This window comes from Onychostoma macrolepis, chromosome 16, assembly GCF_012432095.1.
Source record: "Onychostoma macrolepis isolate SWU-2019 chromosome 16, ASM1243209v1, whole genome shotgun sequence".
In the NCBI taxonomy this organism is placed as follows: Eukaryota; Metazoa; Chordata; class Actinopteri; order Cypriniformes; family Cyprinidae; genus Onychostoma; species Onychostoma macrolepis.
Genome location: NC_081170.1, coordinates 13560396 through 13582525, shown reverse-complemented (window position 1 = coordinate 13582525; position 22130 = coordinate 13560396). Strand labels below are relative to the sequence as shown.

At 36.7% G+C, this 22130-nt stretch overlaps 1 protein-coding gene across 3 annotated transcripts in view; it reads right to left on the bottom strand.

Annotated features, from left to right (window-relative positions):
• Window positions 1–22130, bottom strand: part of ptp4a3b (protein tyrosine phosphatase 4A3b) — a 39057-nt gene that overhangs the window by 9952 nt on the left and 6975 nt on the right. For 2 of the 3 annotated variants that reach the window (XM_058746536.1, XM_058746537.1), the window contains 2 exons: window positions 1733–2368; window positions 1452–1544 (listed from right to left, as the gene is read on the bottom strand). In XM_058746536.1, the coding sequence (XP_058602519.1) occupies window positions 1452–1544; window positions 1733–1837 (198 nt within the window). In that variant the 5' untranslated portion in view covers window positions 1838–2368. Of the gene's footprint in view, window positions 1–1451; window positions 1545–1732; window positions 2369–3300; window positions 3471–22130 lie in introns of those variants that run through there. The other variant, XM_058746535.1, reaches the window with a different exon arrangement.

Sequence of the window (22130 nt, the reverse complement as noted above, 5' to 3'; positions counted from 1 at the left end):
ACAGTTCCTGACAATAATGTGCTGCACACACAATTTAGGTATCTTTGGAAAGAAGACACTCTAGGCTTTACTATCCATTACCCAGAGTTGATAATGCTCAAAAAGATAAAAAGTTATAGACACTGAAGTGCCTTGAAAAACGTTTTACCACACTGTTTTTTTTTTTTATTTCATATACAAATGCATGAAATCAGTCCTGGAGCAATCCAGAAAAGTAATGGGTTGAAAGTCACATGTCTCGTGAGTTTATATTTCAAATTTGAAGAAGATACCATGAAAAATGAGATTCCTGCAATAATTTTTCGGAGAATATTTCTAGTCCCACAATCTCTAAGTTACACCCCCATCAGATGACAGGTGCTTCACGTGCCGTCACGAGAGAGCGCCAGAAATCAAATAAGCAATATTCCACGTATCTGAGACTTTTTTTCAGTGGATGGTCTCATTCTGTTTGTGACACTGTATGCTACAAAACCATGTTGTTTTTTTTACCACCAAGATGCTGTTTTTGAGTGCAATTTATTCCATAATGGACACAAACAATAACTCTCCCAAAGAAATGAAATGTAAACAAAGGAATAACCATCCATATTACAACGTTATTGTTTCGTTGGACTAAAAGTGCTCTATGGGATGTTGTTCTGTGGACCCTTGCCTTTCTAACTAAACCGTAATTTCAGCAGTGGATGCATTTGTGACTCGTTACTAAGACGAATCTGGTATGTACTGCATTTTTATTATGCATGTTTTGATGTGTACTGCTTACACAAATTTAGCAAATACATTCCTTATAAGCTTTCCATTGAAAAACAGCGATCTATCATTGATGCCTGAGGCTTAGACCTTCAGAATGATATATAGTTTGTCAAGATTAACTTTGTCCCGTTTCATTTAATCTATTCGTAAACAATGACACGTGCAAACAATGAGTGTTCAGTGCACTGGCGTCCTGGTGCTATTTAACAGGTTAACTGATGTTTACCTGATTATTGTTTTTAATCATTGTTTTTTTTTTTTTGCTTTGACAAAATAACTAAATTATAATACAAATAATAATGTCCTAACTGAATCAAAATTGTTCTTTATATTTAATTATTTTTAAAGTACAGTAATAATACATATTATTAGCATTAGTATTAATAATAATAATATTAAATATTTAACAAAAAGGAATAATGTTGTGTCAATTAAGACAAAGTGAAATGTTCCCAAAAGTTCATTTGAAACAAGATTTTGCCATTTATCAGTTGAAGTAGCTGTAGAAATGTTTAAATATTTAAAAAAAAAAAAAATTATTATCTAGTTTTAACATTACTCAAACCCTTTGTCTGTATTTTTAAACTAAAAAAAAAAGTGAAAGGACTGCATGGGAGGCGATTTTTTTTTTTTTTACAAATAAAAAATACTTTACAGATGACACATTGTCAATATGACAAAGAAATATATCTCACCATAACAGTAATCCCATCCTTTTCTAGCGGTGTCTTGTCGTAGGTGATTTCACACACACGAACCACTGTTGTTGCCCCATACTTCTTCAGATCCTGAGGAAACAAGATTGCACAAGTTTTGAGGGACAACATACCTTTTGAATTTGTTCTTGGTTGTGGTCAATTTATGTGTGGCATTATGTGTGACATAAGAGTAGTTAAGGACTTTTTCAGAGCAGTATGTATGTCATCTTTCATGTTTTAAAATTATCTGTGTTGCACATGTCTGAATGGTCTCTCACCTCAATGAAGCTGCTTAGTGATGCATTGGTTGGGTTGTGTGTGATAAGGAAGCGCATGTTTTTGTAGCAGACCTCGACAGGAGCCGGACGGTTCATCTTGGCCATGCTGGTGTCCCTCCACTCTACAGAAGAAAAGAGCACCCAATTCGGGCCAGGATCCACACAGATCCACTCACAGTATGGCACTACTCTGACCTAGAGCAGTTCTACAGCAGATGCACTATCACAGTGAAGGTGTCAGGGATTTCCAGGATCCTCTGCGATAAATCACTACTAATCAGTACATAAAATTGAAAGCTGCCTTTCTTGGTAAATAGAGGCCACAAAAGTCTTCCTCTTCCAACAAATCTGCCTCTTCCTCTTGAGAGGGATACTCTGCCGGGCAGCTAGACAGGTGGAACAGTGTCCGGTAGCTAAATGCCAGGTGCCAAGATGCCAATTAACCCATTTGATGCACAGCAAAGTGGTCAGTCAGAAAGACCAGCAAGAGAAAAGCAGTGAAGGCGTTTCTCCAAACATTCAGTGGCAGATTTCGGGCATATCCACCCGTGATCAAGCGTTGCGATGTTGGGCGTGGCAGTAATCACCGCTGCCCTGCCGGAACTCCATTAACGAACAAGAAGCTGGAGAAGAAAGCTGTTAAGAGAACAAGACAAAAAGAAAAATTACCATTTTAGATAATCACATACCAATTCATAAATATACAATTGTTATAGTATATTATTCCTCTTAAAGTTCTTCAAAACCTTCCAAGATAAGTTTCAAATGTCTATAGACAAAGGATTTTGGATTTAAATGGACAAATTTAGACAAAGCCATACAAGCAGAAGTCACTGATTAAGACATCTTTTAAGAAACGTTTAAGAAATTGTAGAAACATTACATCTATTTAGAAAAAGGTGAATAATACAAAAGAGAAACCTGAATTTAGTGAAAATAAATTTTGCATTGAAATGGACAAATTGGTTGGAAAAAACAAACATTCTTAAGTCACTAATTATGATGATACTCGGTACATCGGACAACACAATAGAAGCAGAATATGAAACAAACTCATTGGTGTTCAAATTATAGGCATTAGACCTTTAAAGATATTAGCTAGTCTCGGTCACCATTCAATTTATATAATATTAATAATGACGTCTGTTGTCTGATGTCATCTTTTGTGTTCCACAGAAGAAATAAACACATGTTTGGAACTACATAAGGGTGAGTACATGATAATTTTTGGGTGAAATCTCTCTTTAAAAATGACACATAGAACACAGACTCAGAATTTCTGATTATTAACAGCAGATAGTTTGACAGCAGAGAAAGCAGAGTTCGCCTGTGCCAACTTTTCAAACAATGAGACACTTAATCAGAACATTCAACAAGACAGAAAGTTCACCTAAACTTCATGTAGTAGACACATCAAAAAAGTATCACACCACGTAGTTCAAGAAAAATGGAGAGAAAGAAGCAAAATGCAAAGAAACCTCAGTTACACGCCGTTTCCCAATAACACGCGTGAGAAAACGTCTGTGTCTGATCTCCCCCATGACTCGTGAGAGTTGTCCCCCCTTTACCTCTGTGACAGGCTGCGTTCCTCTCAGGATTAAGCCCAGGGCTCTGCTGGGAACAGTGGAGGGTGAACAGTTGCGATCCGGAATAACCGTCTCTGCTCTAAACCAGTCGAGGCTGCCTTGGCTTGCCATATGACAGTGACAGCACACTCCGCTAATGTCACAAACAAATGCACTCGTAATGCTCTTAGGAGGAGTGGAGACCAGTCCACCCCCACCTCTCTCTCTCCATCCCAATATAAAAATAGCACGGCCAATGAACCTAATAGGTATCACCACGTACGCTAAAGTCTAATGTTTTAAGAGGCTGGTTGAGATGCAACACACTTCATTCCCACACTGCAACAAGAACACAAAGAAAGTACTCCCACAAAAAGTTTACTGGACTGTAAGTGGTTTAGAACTCACATATGTCCATATTCTGCGCTGCAGTTTTAATATTTTCACATTATTGAAACAAGAAAGATTATATTAATTGACCTCCGCCAAAAAATGAAAATGCTGTCATTTACTCTCCCCCATGCTGTTCTGAAGCTGTATGACTTACTTTTTAACATTCATCGTATGTATTTCTCTCTTATTTTCATTCATACAACAAAAGTCAGTGGTGTTCAATGTTGTTTGGTGTACAATGTACTTTTGTGTCCAGCAGAAGAAAGTCATGACACGAAGCTGAATAAACGATGAATTTTCATTTTTGGGTGAACTGTTTCTTTAAATGTAGGGTTTCTTTAAATATAGGAGATTTTATTCTGATACAAAAACGTTGGAATTCATAAAGTTGAAAGAAACAGGTCCCTTAGAAATGTGCAGCAGATCAGCAACAGAACATTTGCTCAACAGTGGAGAGGAAACCTCAATTTAGACAGCAACTTTTTTCTTCATGTGGTTATCACTCCGATACCTAAACCATGTAAATCATGTTACGTAGGATTTAACACAGATAAGAAAACAGACTCACCACAGACTGCCACCCCTTAGTTACCCTGCCACGCTTGTTGAGGGCTTAGCACATCTTGAGCCAAATCCTTTTACATAAAGCTTGAAGGTTGGATAGGCCTCTCTGCCCACTAGTGCAGTATGTTTTCAGGTGCTCTGTTGGCTCTGGGGTAAATATAGATACTCCGACCTATGAATGTACACTAATCTGGACTGCTGGCAATTTGTTTTTACTTTGCTCTGTAATTTTTGTTCCTTAAGAGAAATTTAAAACAGCAAACATGGAGCGGAGAAAGAGAAAAATGAACGAAACAACCTTACTGTGCTAGCATTCACCAACAGCTCCATAATTAACAAGACTCTGTGATCAACAAGGCTTGTTTGTAAACAGGTTTACACAATAGGCACTTCTTTTTTTCCAAGAAGTCCTGGCTTGACTTCAAAAAGACCAATTAATTGAAGGATTAAATGCAAATGACATCATCCAGGGCAAGTGTTCCAAGTGATCAAACAAACACAACACATGACTCATCTGGGCCAGAACTCTCATCATGGCAGAAAGTGCAGATTACGATCACAGAGAAAAATCATGCAGGAATCTATTTAAGTAGTATGAAACGAAACGCTATATTGTGAACATTGTCAAAGCTGAAGGCTGTTCAGCAGCATATTGAAACAGACAGTGTTTTATACTCTTCAGGTAAGTCTAGCAGTATTCAGGTACAGAAATTGAATAATCAAATGTAAAATAACACTGCATAGTCTTCACTGTATACATTAAATCTAATAAATCTGTAAAGCTATAAAAGTGATTTTTCTCTATGTGTTTTGTTGTTTGATTAACATTCACGACACAGAAAACCTCAGGAACATTAAACTGCTGTGAACCAATACTATCCATTTACTTTCTCAATAGTTTACCTTCACCGAAGCCATAAGCAACTGTGTTTACAAGGATACTTGCAGAGACATGCGTTTTGACAGTTTCGTGTGTATGTATCATTTCAGATATAAATAGACGCGGAGATGAACGGAATTCAGTGTTCACATCACGTGCACCTGCGTGGCTCTCACCGTGTACACCGGACGCGAGCGGCGCGGTGCGACGCGACAAAATACAATAGAACCCATTGTAATCAGTGATGCTGTCTACAGTGGATGTAAATCCCTACAGTAAACTGATGCCGCGTTCTATTTATGACATACTGACACAAAGTTCACTTGATTTGCAACGGTTGCTTTGTCCAGTGTAGACAGCCTCTAGCTGTTGCGGCACGACACGAGCCTGTCGGGAAAATTATCAGTATATAACGTCAGTATACTAAACATTGCATGAATGAATGAATGAATGAAATTCTGGTATTTTATATTTGGAAATATTTTGGGGAAAAAACTATAATTCTAATTAAAAATACAGCTTAAAAGCAGACTCTACCTCTTGACCCCCAGTGACAGCCCTACATTGACATTTAAAAAAAAAAAAAGTGATACATGTGGCCTAGGTTGCTTTCCATGTTGATAAGGAGCTCAACTGCCACAGCGAACAATCTGTAATTCTTGGGCTCCACTGATTGTTTACCCAGCCAACCCTCTACAGACACCTTGGCAATTAAATCAGCATTGGCTAGTAAATATTTTAGATTACTCGCCAGACTGATAATACTAGGTCTATATATCTATATCTGTCTATATATAGCCTACTGTATATGTTTGTAAAATGGTACAGCTTTTTAAATATCTGAAAGTACACTCTTAACTTAGTCAGTCAAGCATTATAATATGACATTATGATAATCAAGTTATTTAATTATTATGATAATCAAGTTATTTAATAATTATTAAATTATTTAACGATAGAACTTTAGTAATTGAAATTAAAACTTAGTAACCATGTATGAATGCATAGACATTTTAACTGAATTTAGGAGTGGTGGTGGTGCTTTTTTGGGCATTCAGTGTTTCTGTAAAAAAAAAAGGGAAAAAAGCTTAATAATACTGATAAGAAGATAATGATAAAAATATGAATTATGCTAATAAGAACAGTATAAAATGTAAACACACTAAGAATTAACAAGCTGCCAGATTTATGAATATAATCAGGTTGTGTGCGTTTACTGGATTCGCTGAAATCAAAACAAGGACGATAATAGGTGAGCACCAGCCAATGAGATTGCAGTTTGCACATTAGTTCCACCCACTACCAGAAAACCCGGCAGTTCTTAAAAGCTGAACAAATCCAAAAGGAACTCCGTTATTTTGACAGGAAAATACAACAAAGAATATTGTTTAAATGTAGCGTGTCAATTCTGCAGGTATGTAAGACTCTCTCTTGTTCTCTCTGCTCTCACCAAAGCGACGGCGAGTCATGTGCCGTTACTAGAGTTTACGGTACGCCAAATACAGGTGCGCTGCGCATCCATTGAGATGAACTGAAATATAGCACAGATCGCTTGACGGAGAGTGAAACTCTGAAGCGCTCAGTCAGTGTTCGCAGAGTGAAAATATATCTGTGCTAAACTTAGCCCCCAACTCACACACTGGCGAGTAAAATCTGAGAATTTATTAGCCATTGGCTAATATTAGACATCATTTAGTCGCCCAGAGTGAAGATTAGTCGCATATGCGAGTGATTTACTCGCATTGTAGAGGGTTGCCAGCAGACTGTTCTTAATCTGAACCAAACAGGTATTTTCAACAGCCTAAGCATTACAGCACTCTATGCCAATTATTTTATACAAACAACCCTAATCACAAGAGGACCCATAAAAGTCTAACATTTACTAGAACTCTCCAAAATCTAATTAACTCAGGTTCTAAAGTTTTCAGGGAGCTATGAACAGAACTTCCAAATGAAGGCAATGTTTATTGAAGGTAAGAATTGATATGGAACACTTCCCCTCTGCCCCACTCAGCTGTGCTCAAGTAACCTCTGCACAAGGGCTCCCGTGGCACGCTCCGCTAATGCCAATGGGCAGCAAATGCCACACTGGCAGCATCAACACACTTTCTAGATCATGCCTTGGCAGCACAGCTGGGGTCATTAGTTTTGCCTTGTGAAAATTTCAATATGATCTTGTTTAAACTTTTTAAGATCCAAAATGTCCAGACATATTAACACTCTCACACTCATATATTTTAGGATTTCATTTGGACAGAAAACCAAATACATTTTGAATGACATGGCCACTACTCAATGAGTGCAGGAGGTGTTACTTTATTGAACAGGTCTGCAGGTGTCTTCCTGTTGGTGGGGCTGAACCTGTATTTGACGGGTGAGAGTGTTTTGAGGACTGGGCTGGCTTTGTTCTGCCTCGGTTCTGCACTTGACTGGAGAGGAACAGCAGGGCAGGAAGGCTCTCGTGGCCACCTGTGTTCTAAATATACTTCTGCCAGCTGTCACCTAATAAATTTAGCCAGATCCGAAATGAAAAGGGTAGGGAGTTAAAGATAACTGGGGACTTGTTTTGAAACATGATCATCCTCTAAAAAAAAAGAGCCTCTCAGAAAGGTCTCACCTTTACAACTGGATTAAATAATTAGCTGGAAGAAAATTACCTAATCATACGCACATTTCTTTGCCATGTAACTTTATAAGGTTGGCCATCTGAGTACAGATTCCTGGGAGCTGAGATAACAGGTGCCATTCCCAGAATTTAAATGTCTGCTTAACACAACATTTTGAAGAGGATCACCACAACAATTTTTTGACAACAGTAACTTTTCAGCCACATATTGAAGGTTTTTCATAAAAGTAAACATCTGGTGTAAATCTGACATTCAAAAACAAAATAATTACAAATGACAAAATCTGACCTTTGCAATGTGATGACAAACCATTTTTCAAACTGATAACCAAGATACGAAAAGTCAGCCAATGGCATGCAAGTGATTGCTTCAAAGATGTCCCTTGGACAGAGGTGATTTATAAAATAAGATGAGCAATTAAAGCTAGAATGTTCATGCAACATAGTGACTCAACCCAAATAAGAAAGCCAAATCAGAATTTACTAACAAATTTAACATCGACATTTGTCCAGCCAACTGCCCTCAATACCTACAAGAAACTTTCCTTGAACATAACATTTAGGCTTCATTTGCATAATTTATTAGCATATTTTATATACACTTTCATTCAAAGCAGTGCATTCAAGATACACAGTCAATGGGTTCGCTCTAATTCGAACTCTTACGACTTTGGCCAGCATCCTGCTCTGCCAAATGAGATACAAGAACACCTAGTGCAAATCCTAGTATGCTTATTTTAAAAACTGCAGGTTGTAAAATTGAGTGACAATTATTACCTTTAACAGCATGCAAAGATCACGCTGCACTAGGATAAGGTCACCATGACCAAAACAAACATGCATACTGGTTAGAGCAAGACACTAAACTGGCAAGACAAGGGCTGGTTCAATTTCCTATACTAAAGTGCATTCATTGTAGGCACTGAACAAGCAATGTTACTTTGCAATATGAACAACAGGACATGGTGTCACAACCTAGGACATTTTGCACTTTACTCTACCTTCCCACAACACCCCAAATCATCCAGATTCAAAGTCTGTATTTTTTGTCTTGAGCCAAGAGGTCAATCTGTGATTTTAACTCCTCTATTGGTCAAATATTTTTAAACTATAGATACAAATTTACAGTTCAGAATTCAACAACATTGGTACGCAGATACTCCTTAAATTAGATCAACATATGATGTTACTAATTTTTTCACTGTGACACTTTAATGTGTGTTAAACACGAGCACACATGCACGTTACACTGGATGTAAGTGTGGTGTGCAATTTGTTACCAGGCATAAAATACGCATAAGGAAGCATTTAAAGGGAAAAACCATACCACATGAAGAGGACTCAATCCTTTGATTTCCAACAGACATAATGCAAGCATATGCTATTAACGAAACCACATGGAAAGCTGGATGTAAAACTCAATTACAGCATTTCCAAATGAAGGCAAACATAGACTGACAAAATCATTATTCATCTCCACAAAGTTAGAAATCACATTCTGAGATATTCAATGGTTGCCATTCTAAAACAGAGAATACCAACTTACATTTTGACTAAGATCAGATAAAACTCAACTTCACAAGGCTGAATTAGTGCTTATGTCCAGATGAACATCAATAACATCATCTAGACTTCAGAGGGACATTCCACTCTCAATCAGGAGTCTCTAAAACCCTAAACTTTATTACAGTGTTTGCAAAATCTAAAACAAGATGATTTAAACACAAACTCTAACATCCAAGAAGAAACTTGGTTTTGCGGACTACAAAAGATCTGCATGTATGTATTGGTGTTTGTTCTCTATAGCAACATCCCTGTGATGTCACGAGATCTGGGGTTTTATCCTTATCCCTTCTGACCTGGAGGACCCAGTGTCCCTCATAACAGAAGATAGATACGTGCAGTGCTGTAATCCCTGTAAGAACACTGAGATCATCATCATCTCCTTTCCAGTCACATGACCCATTCAAACACAAATCAAATCATTCAAAACAAGTTCTGGAACAGAATACATTCCTGATACATCAAGAATCTAGTAAATATATTACTTTTACAAAGTTTTATAAGGGTCGGGAGTAAGTGATTACAAACATACATACATTCCATACATCTCTTCTGCATTGATTGAGTAGGATCAGGCAAACTACACAACTATATAACTCGCTTCTCAAGTGGTTTCCTTTCAGAATATAAGAAACAGATTTTTTTTTTTGATTTTTTTAATTTGGTCTTTTTCACATGTTAGTTTGGTACCCATATTAACATCTCATATTATTTCCCTCATAAGAGGCAAGTTCAATGGGTATAAAAAGCTGTTTCTGTTCAGTATATCTGACTGAATGTTGATGATTAGTTAATACGCTGGGACTAACGCTCAATGTATATTTTGAATGCAAATGCATTTTAGATTCCAAACCAATTAGGTTGTATTTATTAATAGCCCAAAAATAAAACAAATGAATATGCAAAGTGTTTTTCCAAAGAGTTATGGTTAATTTTTCCAAAATGTTAGAACTCTCAAGGTCCGTGAACTATGCCTTGTAAAGCAGCATCAAACAGACTCGCAGGCAGAAAGGACTACAGGCTGTTTTGCATAGTTCCCATATAGCCTTTGAGGAGGTCTAGTGAATTCAGAAACATCTGAGGGGTGTTTCCAAATGTGCTGCTCATGATGGTTTGCTACTCACGCAGGACACAGCCATAGGAATTAGTGGGTCAAAGTGTTGCAATGCATCACACCTACCCTTAAGCTTTCCTTTCATTTCTTGTGTGTGTGGGGTTCATGGGATTCGGGGGAGTAAAAACAGAGACAGAAGACATGCTGTATGTGCATGCTGGGGAGGCTCCCTAGTCACCACCTATCGAAACTCGACTCTCTTTTCCAGCTGGCAGACCAGATTTAAGCAAAAGATTCCTCCACGCCTGGTGTTCACCCCTGCAGCTGACACATGAAATATCTATATAAGAGAACAAATGCTGTATAGACTTTTGCACAGTCATCTGATTCACATACTGTGACTTTCATATAACAACCTGTCATGAATCAAAACAAAATAAAGAACCTTTCAGTGACTCCTCATTATACTGAATTTAGCACATTTAATGATATCATTGTTTTGTGTGGAATGGCATATTGGTTCTTTTGCTATACAAATGATCAAACCCCCAGCATCAACATGGCTTCCAATTGGCAGAGTCCAAAGTGTGTAAAGATTTGGAATGGAAGCCACTCTATCAATGGCATGCTGCTTGGGAATTTCTTTGTCCAGTTTCTAAATGTAAACTGTTGCTCGCTCACTAAAGTCAAGAGTACAACAGTTATTGCAATAAGGGTTATTTTTATTTATTCAGAGATCCCCATTTCTATAAAGTAGGGATGGGCATTCCAAGCCAAAAAAAAAAAAAAAACATCGCACTCCTCCCCTGCATACACCCATGCAACACCCATAAACAGAGAGAGAGGGAGAGAGACGGGATTCACGCTTTCTGATAAACTTTAATTCAGAAGATAGGCTACCTTAACTCAGGCCATATAATGATTGTAACGTAACATTGTAACGTGCTGAAACATATTAATACAATAAACAACCGAATGACGGCACTTATTAAAATAACAGTCCGTCGATTCGAATAAATCAACTGCTCCTAAGGCTAGGACATTTCCATTTTAAAAAATGGAATGGGAATGGAATGGAAGGGAATAGGTACGAGATGGGAGGAAAAATATACTTCAGTATTAGGGATGGGACGATACACCTACCTCCCGATTTGATACCATCACGATACTTGGGTGCCGATACGATATGTATTACCATTTTTTAATGAATTTCGATTCTACATGTATTGTGATTCGATATTGCTATTAGGGGTGGGAGAAAAAAAAAAAAAAAAAATCAATTCACCTAATGATTGCGATTCTTTTTTAAACGATTTAAAAATCGATTGGTTTACCTCAGAATCGATTTATATTTAATTATTTTACTTTTTCTAAGAGGTGGTGGGGAGAAGTTAGCGCTTTTTAATTCCAACAGAGGGCGAAATGTATAGGTGTGTTCGACTTGAAGCAGCACCACGCAGACGATCAGCATATGACATCAAAGTACCGCGAGAGCGATTCGAAAGCATGCAGAGCCTAATAATTTTTAATTGGCGAATAATTTTGAATATAGAATAATTTTGTTTGGCGATACTGTATGAAACTGTCTTTATTCACCCAAATAAAGAACCACAGGGAATAAGCAGGACACACACGTAGCAAGGGGTTTGACGAACAATACCGGAACTCAGAATAAGGGACAGACAGGACTTAAATACTAATCAAACTAAACAAGATAACTACACACAGCTGACACAAATTAACCAATAATTTACTAATAAGAACAGGAACCACCAAATAAGGGCAAAACAGGAACACAACGGGAACACACGTGACAGTATGTGTATGCTCCTGAAATAAAAAGTTCAGAAACATGTGATGCATTGTTTTTGTTAATATGACTCATCATATACAGTCTATTTTAAGGGTATAATCAATTATTTCAACTTTTTCCCATTGTCTAGAGTTAAAAACAAACAAACAAAAAACGCAACAGCAATATTGAATCGCAATACTTGTAGAATCGAAATTCTTTTAAAAATGTAAAAATAATTCACAATACATTAGGGGTGTAAGAAAATAATTTTGTTTGGCGATACTGTATCGATTCTCAAAAACCGAATATCGATATAAAAAATAAAATAAAAATAATCATACAGGATTCATGGCAGTTGTTTATATCCCGACCGCTAGAGAGCAGTCTTCATCTCTGAACTTTAACAGTGACAGGAAATACTAGCATTGGAGCACCACTAATGTTCGCGTTAATATAGATCGCTGCCAGTACTGGAGGATGAAATAATTGTTCCAGAACTCGTTTCGGTGTACAAAGCTAAAGTGTGGCGTCATTTGGGCTTTTGTGGTAACGCCCGGCGATTCCACGGAGAACACAAATTACAAACGGAAAAACCTGTGAAATCCAAGTTGAAAGGTTCTGAGAATGTTCAAAATCTGTATTTATTTTATTGTTTTACAATTGTTTTGTTTTCTTTAGGAATCCAGCAAGCACTTTATTTTTCATTAATACTAAGCAGATGTAATTTTTTGTTCAGATCAAAATGTTATGACACTGTATATTATAATTGCAAACTTAAACTGTGAACCTTTAAAGCAGGGTCTAAAAATATATATGGTCTTTTTTATAAAATACATTTTATATATACATTTAACTAAAGAATCCTGCAAGCACTTTAATTTTTCCCCCTTGACTCGTACTGCACAAAAAGCGGTTCAATAATGTTGAATGTTACAGGGACTGATTATTGCAAATGCAGATCCCAGTGTGTTCTGGTTAAACAATTTTTATTTATTTATTTATTTGTTGCTAAGGTTTGCATATAGTGGTGTACTCTTAATGACAGCTTTCCTAAAAATATATCCTATTCCTAAAATAAGAAATATCCCAATATATCGCCTTGCTTACAGTATCGCAATATATCAATATATTAGTCATGTTTTCCCGGCAGTTGGGATTCAAAACGTGAAGGTGCAGAAAGAATTCTGGAAGAGGTTTGATCCTCTGCCACCGTCATGGTTTTGCTTTCTCGCGCCGGCTTTAAACATATATGACTTCATCTAATGAAGCGGCACTGCGCACACAGAACGATTGTTGAACGACGGCTCTGCATGCTTTCGAATCACTCTCGCGGTACTTTGATGTCATACGCTGATCGTCTGCACGGTACTGCTCCAAGTCGAACACACCTATACATTTCGCCCTCTGTTGGAATTACAAAGCGCTAACTTCTCCCCACCACCTCTTAGGAAAAGTAAAATAATTAAATATAAATTGATTCTGAGGTAAACCAATTGATTTTCACCTGTATATATATTTGTATGTATGCATGCATGCATGCATGTATGTATGTATGTATGTATGTATGTATGTATGTATGTATGTATGTATGTATGAGAGAATTTTTTTTTTGTGTATAATAAAATAAATATGTTTATATCATATAAACTAATCATTCCAAGACTGTTTTTTTTTTCAATTTCTATGTAAAAAGTTAAATAATGTTTAGTAATAAATAATGTTTAAATAACTTCTGAGACATGTAATAAAATTTGCAAAAATTACAATTTGCAAGACAAACACATAAGATCAATGACTGGAAGATTTAGCTTCTGACTAGGACTGTTCCTTCTACTAGCCCGAAACACTATCAAACTGGCTCTGGACCAGAGAGGAATGCTTATTATTGAGCCCTGCAACATCTTGTCAATCACTGTCTCTGAGAAGTCACTGGATGTTCTCATGGATTCTCCCAAGGATGATAGAAATAACTTTTATCTTCCAGATGGGTCTTAACAAACCCCTTTGGGTGTGCCTTTAAGTACATGTCCTACTTCTTCAGGCCCATCTCCTTCCAAAAGCAGGAGTCCAGTGACAGCCCCATCTGTCTACTGCCACTCAGCCTGTACTGAAACATTTCACACCATCGCTCATTACTCCAGACCTACATGAAAGACACCAGACCCACCCAAGATAGAGGGTAGATGAAGGAAGATCAAGATTGCACACTTGCTGCACTTAAACACCAAAAATCAGCTTTGTGTTTAAAAAAGACACAATCTCATATCAGTTACAGGATGCAGAATCAGATTGCTAACTCTCCAGTGCATCATTACCACAACAGGCAGTATACAGAGGACAATATCTAAAAACAATGTTTAATGGCAGTTGGCAAAGCCTATTGTTATGCGTGTATCAGTTGCTTCAGAATCGGGGCAGATTGCTTCTTAGATAGAAATGGCAACGGTTATGAATTTATCTATTTACTTATATGCTTTTAATGATTCTTTTACTAATTTTGAGGGAGAAATATTTTGAAATTCATAATTATTTATTTCCCTTAACTAACAGGTTTATTTTAAATGAGATATGACAAGCATAATATCTTGTGGTTCAGTGAGCAAGTCAGCAATTAAGTAACCACTGATTCATGCACAATCAATTCATAAGTAATTTGTTCAGGAATAGAATTAGACTGGTCATGCTGTATGTTTTGGATTCACTGCAAAGAAACAGATTCATAAGAGTCATTCATCTAGGGATCGGACTACACTAGTCATGCTGTACATTTTTGATTCATTAAAAATGTTTTTTAAGAGTCATTCATTTATTAATCGGTAGAGATGCACCGATTGACTGGCCAGTGATTGGAATTGGACAATTTTTTTGCATTCAGTCTCACGTCTTGCCGATTCAGAGCCGATCCTTTTATTGCCAGCGGCGCAGGCAATGATGTCACAGCCACACGCACACACAGCAGAACTGTTGAGTGTCTCCCGAGCAACACACAGCGGCAATCCACATTTTTTGAACAAATCGAGTGAGTCAATGATTCAGTGGCCCATTCATAAGGACAATCACTTGACTTGTTTCAGAATGAATCAGCCGTTTGAATGAATGGGCTGAATGAATGAATAAATGACTCACTCATTCAAACAGACACTTGCTGCCACCTACTGGTGGTTTAGTCATATTTAAAAGTATCATTGCATTTTTTCTTCATTTATTTATATGTTTAAAAAAATATGTAAAATATTAATCTTATAAAATTGTTTATGCATTTGAAATTTTGCAGTGTAAATGCATTTATGGCACCTCAGCTTCATCAAACTGTCAGTGTAAATGCATCTAATGCCACTTCAGATGCAGCTTCTGTTTCCTCAGCAGTGGAATGAGTTTGTTAATACTAATTTCATTTGAATGGTAACAACTCTACAGTTTCTTATTATGCTAACTGAATTAATTGAAACAAAGTAAGAATTTGATGTGAAAGATGACACATTTAATAAGTTTAGGTGGGGGAAATTACCATTTATAAACATACAGCAACTCATTTTAAGTTAACTATTTCTTCCTCTTTCCAGTCACAGAACACTTTATTTTGAGAGTTAAGTGAGAGAAAATCTGTAACTTAGTCCAGATTTGGGGAATTGTAATGTTTAATAATTTATTTTATTATGTAAATAATTTTTGCATTGAAATTTGCAAAGATTTTTGTTTGTATATGCAGTAAATTATAGTTCTTAGAAAGAAAATCAGAATCTGCAAAAATTGGTATTGGCAGGTCACACTTCCAAAAAATTAGAAATCTAAATCAGCCAAGAAAATTGCAATCGGTGCATCTCTATTAATCAGACTACAATCGTGGTACTGTATGTTCTTGATTTACTAAAAAGAACAGTTTCAAAAGAGGCATTTAATTGGGGATCAGACTACACCGGTCACGTTATATGTTCTAGATTCACTAAAATTAACTGTTTCAATAGAGTCATTCGTTTAGGGATTGTACTAGACACGCTGAGCTGTTTATTTTTAATTCACTAAAAAGAACTGGTTCATAAGTCATTCATTTAAGGATCACACTACAAGTTGCACTGTATGTTTTTGATTCACTTAAAAGAACTAGTTAATACGACACAAATTAAAAATAAACAAATGTTATATTTACCTGTCCATGTCAAAAAAGTCACAGCTTCTCACACTCCAAAAAATAAAAAATAAAAATAAAAAAAAATAAAAAAAAATCACACTAATTCACATGACAGGTCTACGTGCATCCATTCACTCTGGATGGACCAGTATAAACACTGGCTCTCACAGGGGTCACCATGGTTCCAGGTCAGACGTTTTTGGCCACAGCTGCTGGTGCATAATCAGATACTTGTTTGGATTTCAGATTGATTCATATCTAAACAGTTCCAATACGAGCACAAGATGACGTAAAAGTACTTTGTGTTTACTGCAATCAACTGTCCAACATGCATAACATGCATGTGTCTGTGTAAACTGCATGAGAAATAAAACTGCAGAGAGAATTCTCAGTCCGCTGGGATATCTATCATGATATTGCATCACCTCAAAATCCCCAAACGCATGTTAACTATAGTTTATGCTGGAGCTCAGGGGCTTCCCAATTGCCCTGTGTACCACTGTTTGTTTTTTTGAGACGGGGTTGCAAGCTGTGCACTAGATGAATGCAAATGATGCTTGCAGAGAACTATTCCCACAAAAGAAAGATACAGTTGTGCAAAACTCTATGGGATCCCCACAGGAAGCATTTCCCTTCATTGTGTCTCTGTACACTGGCCACGAGGAATCCCCTGGGAGTTTTCGGACACCAGCTTGTGCTCTATCGAGTTTATCCTGCTCTTTTTTTGACTTCACCATGACTCTTTATCTCCCAGTGAGGCACTCACCACCCTTTTTCCCTCAACTACCCCAAGAACACACAGCCACACACAGTGTCCAGATCTCCAGCATATCACCTAAGGGACAGCGGGAGAATTAGGGAGAAGTCTCATAAAGAAAGCATTCAGCCTTAGGAAATGAACCCTTCTGTGTGTGATATATATATATATATATATATATATATATATATATATATATATATATATATATATATATATATATATATATATATATATATATATATATATATATATATATATATGTGTGTGTGTGTGTGTGTATATAATATATATATATATATAGAGAGAGAGAGAGAGAGAGAAAACATATGCTGGTGATGACTAGGGTCAACTATGACTAACTTAGACCACACATCTTAAACATGAAACAGCATTGTTTTAGCACAAGATGAACAGAGGAAGACGATCTTTCTTAGCATTTCAAACAGTCTGATATTAAATAAGCACACCTGCAGTACGTTGCTAAAATCCACAAGGTATGACGGAATAAATCCCAAAGTATATACATTTTTAGGCATAAACTAAGTTATGCATACAATGTGCACAATGCAGATTTCATCATCTGTTCTTGTACAGTTGAAAGAGAAACCGATAGGACAGTTCAACAACAACCACAAACTACTTGAGACGGCAATAACAACACATGCCCGTGTTGATGAGCGCTTGTGATGAAGAAATACCCGCAACTTATTTAAACATGTACAAAAACATTTAGATCAACTCATTTTTAAACAGTTTAATGTCTCAAGACATAGAACCTGATTTTGGAATGAAATTACTCTCTAAAAAATTAAGCAATTTGCAGAAAAGGTGCATTTATTTGATCAAAAAATACAGTAAAAACATCAATATTGTGAAATATTACAACAAATTAAAATAACCGTTTTCTATTTCAATATGCTAAAATGTTTTTTTTATTCCTGTGATGGCAAATATGCTTATTAGACACAAGGAACATTTCTTATTTTTATCAGTGCAGTAAACATGCTGCTTAATACTTTTTTCCATATTCTTTTTATGAACAGAAAGTAAAAAAAAAGAAAAAAGGTTTTCATTTCAAACAGAAATCATTTGAAACATTATACATGTCTTTAACTGTCACTTTTGATCAATTCAATGCATCCTAAATAAAAAATAAAATAAAAAAAGTATTCAATTCTTTAAAACAAACTTGTTGTGTATATAAAATATTTACTCCAAAGACAATGAGGGGCAAATTATTTCTCAGCAAACACCCAAAGCTTGTTATTAAATTCAAACCGAATGCCCAAAACTGGCATCTGTTCTCTCCACCTTTGCAACAACAAATGATAATGTAGTCAAACATGTTTCCCATGAAATTGCCAGTGTGAACTACTTCTCATATTTATTTTTTAATATCTTCTTTCTGAAATAATACAAAAGTATTTAACATCTGAACTGAGGAGATCAAATGGACCCACATCTAAGGGCCCCTTTACACCAGATGTTAACATACATTAGCATCAGCATATTGTTCAGCTGGACAACATTTACACATTACACCAGATCTGAAAGACTACTTAAAATTTTTTACATAAAAGCATATGTGTCACAAAAAACAAAAAAAACCCCCACAAAATTCAAAATGTTTCATTTTTGGGATATCTGGTCTATTGTATTTCTTAGTTTAGAAAAATTCTCATAATGTATGACACTAACAGCTATTGGAAGTGTGAAATGGGGGGAAACTAGCCAAGTTATAAAGCACTCCATGGGAAAAAAAGACTGATCCTTGCATCCCTCCAAATGTGGTTTCAGTGATCTGAACACACTCTGATCACAATAGATGTGATCCATTTAACCAGCATGTAAGTGGTCAAGTGCAATCTGATTGTGCTGCGATCCCTGAAAATGTCTTATTCACTCTAAAGTAAATGGTTCCTGTTAAAATAATGCACTCAGTGCTTGCGTATACATGTATACACCACCAAACATGACTGTATTGTGCTTTCTGAACCCAAATAGTGACCTTAAGTGCCAGTTTAAGAGAACGAGGAAAACTGCTCCTCTGGGAATCACAGCATAACCCTTTATTTGGCAACAGTGCACTTCTGAAACTTCCACTACTTTCTTCCCTTTTGCGCCTCTTTATGTGGCTGTCAGGCAGCCAGAAACTGCCAGGCACCGGTAAAGTCAGATGAAGCCATTTTGATTGACAGGCAGAATTGCAGTGGGAGAGTCCTGCGGCTTATTTCTTCTATGAAACTACAACTATTATGTAGCAGTGAGTAACAGGTTTCCAAGACTCCAGCCCCGCGCGACTTTGTTCTCAGGGAGGAATTCCCAGCAGCAGGCTTCAGTAAATGCATGCCGGGTAAATGTCACATACCCTTGGGGGCCGACTTTCCTCGAATGAAGGAGCTTGCTTTGATTAGACCCACTGCGTTTCGGGATGAATAACAGAAGTCACCCTCTAATAAAAAAACACAAACTATTGCATCTGTGTTGAAATGGAAAACAGACAGGGAGGCTGAGGTGGTGCTAAAATAATGGGAAACATAAACAGAGAAAAAAAGCTAAATCAAAGAAAACATTAACACCCCCACCCCCTTATAATCTCTCCCTTTCTTACAAAGCTTTCAGCTTTGCTCACTTTTTCCTAATAAAAGGGGAGTAACTCACTTGCCGTGGAGGAAGCCACCCCTTGCCCCATGGTGGCAGTTTACGTCATCGGTTAAACTTCAGCGTACAGAGCCAAGAGAAACTCTTCCAACATTGCATTACTAACAGCAGGGTGGGTTGGTGACCTGGAGCGTGAAGTGCACGGCAGGTAGGAGGAAACCCATCCCAGCCTAAACTCTTCCTGCCTGACTGATTAGAGGTGGGCTTACCCTCCTGGCCTGCACCTACAGGAGATTTCCACTGTGGTTGCAAAGATGACGCAATGTTTGTTTGCATAGATGAATAGTTAGAGGCAATGGCAGCAAATCAAATGAACTATGCAGGAATGGCAGGCTCACTTACAAGTTCAAAGGAACATACCATATGGTTGTTTGACAGTAAAACTACTAGACTCGAAGAGTCTACTCATTTATGTAACACCTGCAGTCAAATACCAGACACAGGAGTTGACCTTTTTTGAGAATTTATCACTTCACTAGAAGTAACAGGAACGTCTTTATCAGGACTATCTCTTTACCGCACAAGTCTAGAGATTGTGTTTGCAAGGCAATTTTAATGTTGACAGTGTGTTTGTACAAAGCAAAAAAAATAAAATAAATAAATAAATCATTCTCTTATCTAGGAAGAAAAATGACTTGAAAGATTTTATTTTTCTTACCCCTTGCATAAACAGACTTAATTTTTATACATTTCTCATAAAACAAAACTTGATAACATCTTAAGTCATTTTGATTCTCAAGTAAATGTATCTTGAATTGATTTAAGAATGTTTTGGTATATGTACTGGAAAACAAAACGAAAATACTGAGTAAGAAAATTACATTTTTTGCAGTGTATTATCTTTCCTCATTCTTAAAAGCATCTGTTGAATAAACAGCTGATGCATAAAAATAAATGTAAAAAAAATTCAGTTTAAAATATCTATATACGTATAAGGGGAAACGTATATCTTGTCCTGTAACTGGTAAATACAGTTTATCAACAGTTTTCATGCAATTTCATCTTCACTATAGCTCATTTTAAAGGGATAGTTCACCCAAAAATTTCAATTCTGTCATCATCTACACACCCCCATGCTGCTCCAAACCCGTATGATGTTTTTTTCTTCTGTGGAATCTACAGTGAAAGTTAATGGTCACCAAAACTGTTCTTCAAAATATCACCTTTTTTGTTCTGCAGAAGAAAATCAGTCATGCAAGTTCAAAATGACATGAGGGAGAAAAAAGTTTGGGGTGAACATCCCTTTAAATAGTCCAACAATACGACAACTACAACTGTACAGTAGAACAGTGGTTTTTAATCCTGTTCCTCAGGACCCACTGCTCTGTACATTTTGCATGTCTCCCTAATCTGACACACTCATTTGAGTTCATGGAGCTCTTTCCTAATGAGCTGATGATCTGAATCAGGTGTGTAAATTAGGGAGACATGCAAAACTTGCAGAGCTGTGGGTCCACAGGAACAAGTTTGAAAACTACTGCTGTAGAAAAGTAAGAACAATACATAGCAAGTTGTCTCAATTAATATGCAATTGTAAATACTGCATGCATAACTGCAAAAATAAAATAAAATGTTATTTAAAATGTTTTAGATGGAGATTGGCATGTTACAACACAGGACTATTTCATGTCTCAACTACAAATCAAACATTTTAAACCCTGAACGCATGTCAACTGATGAACTCAAATGTCTTGTATAAATATATGCATCTTGTAAATGCTTGTTCAGGATTTTACAGCACCTTAAGTTAAAGTCATAAACAAACCAAAACACAAAAGCATCAGAAATACTACTTCTGTGCCAAAGCTAACAAAACACAATAAAAAGCAGGAATACTTGAGACAATACTCCACACAGATCACATCTCAGCAACGACAGCTTTGTGTTCCCTTCTATCAGCATATATCTGAAACGCAGTCAACTACAGCTGTGAAGAAAAACGGAAACATGAACTCGGGAAAGATAACCTGGCACAAGAGAGCTCTTTAATCTGGGAACATCTCTTCCTGAGAACGCAAATCGCAACTTGAGCAGAACTGAATCATCAGGCAGTTAGAGTGACATGAACATAACCGCTTTTGTGCAAATAATAGGTGCATAATTAGTAAAGGTTTAAAGACTTGAGACGGACACGATACCAGACAAAGAGACCACACACATGCACAAACCGAGCCTGATCACAACTTGTTGCTTTGATTGTGCGTTACGGAGTTAAATACCAAAATCAACATGTCCACTTTATCAAGTAATTTTCATGCACATCCAAAGTTATAGAGATTTTCTTTTACTTTCTCCATCGTTATGCGAATGGATGCTGACATGCGTCCAGTTGTGCCCCATTCAATACACAAAACGAGTTGAGTTTCTAACATTGAACAATACAATTACGTTTACTATCTGGGAGCTGA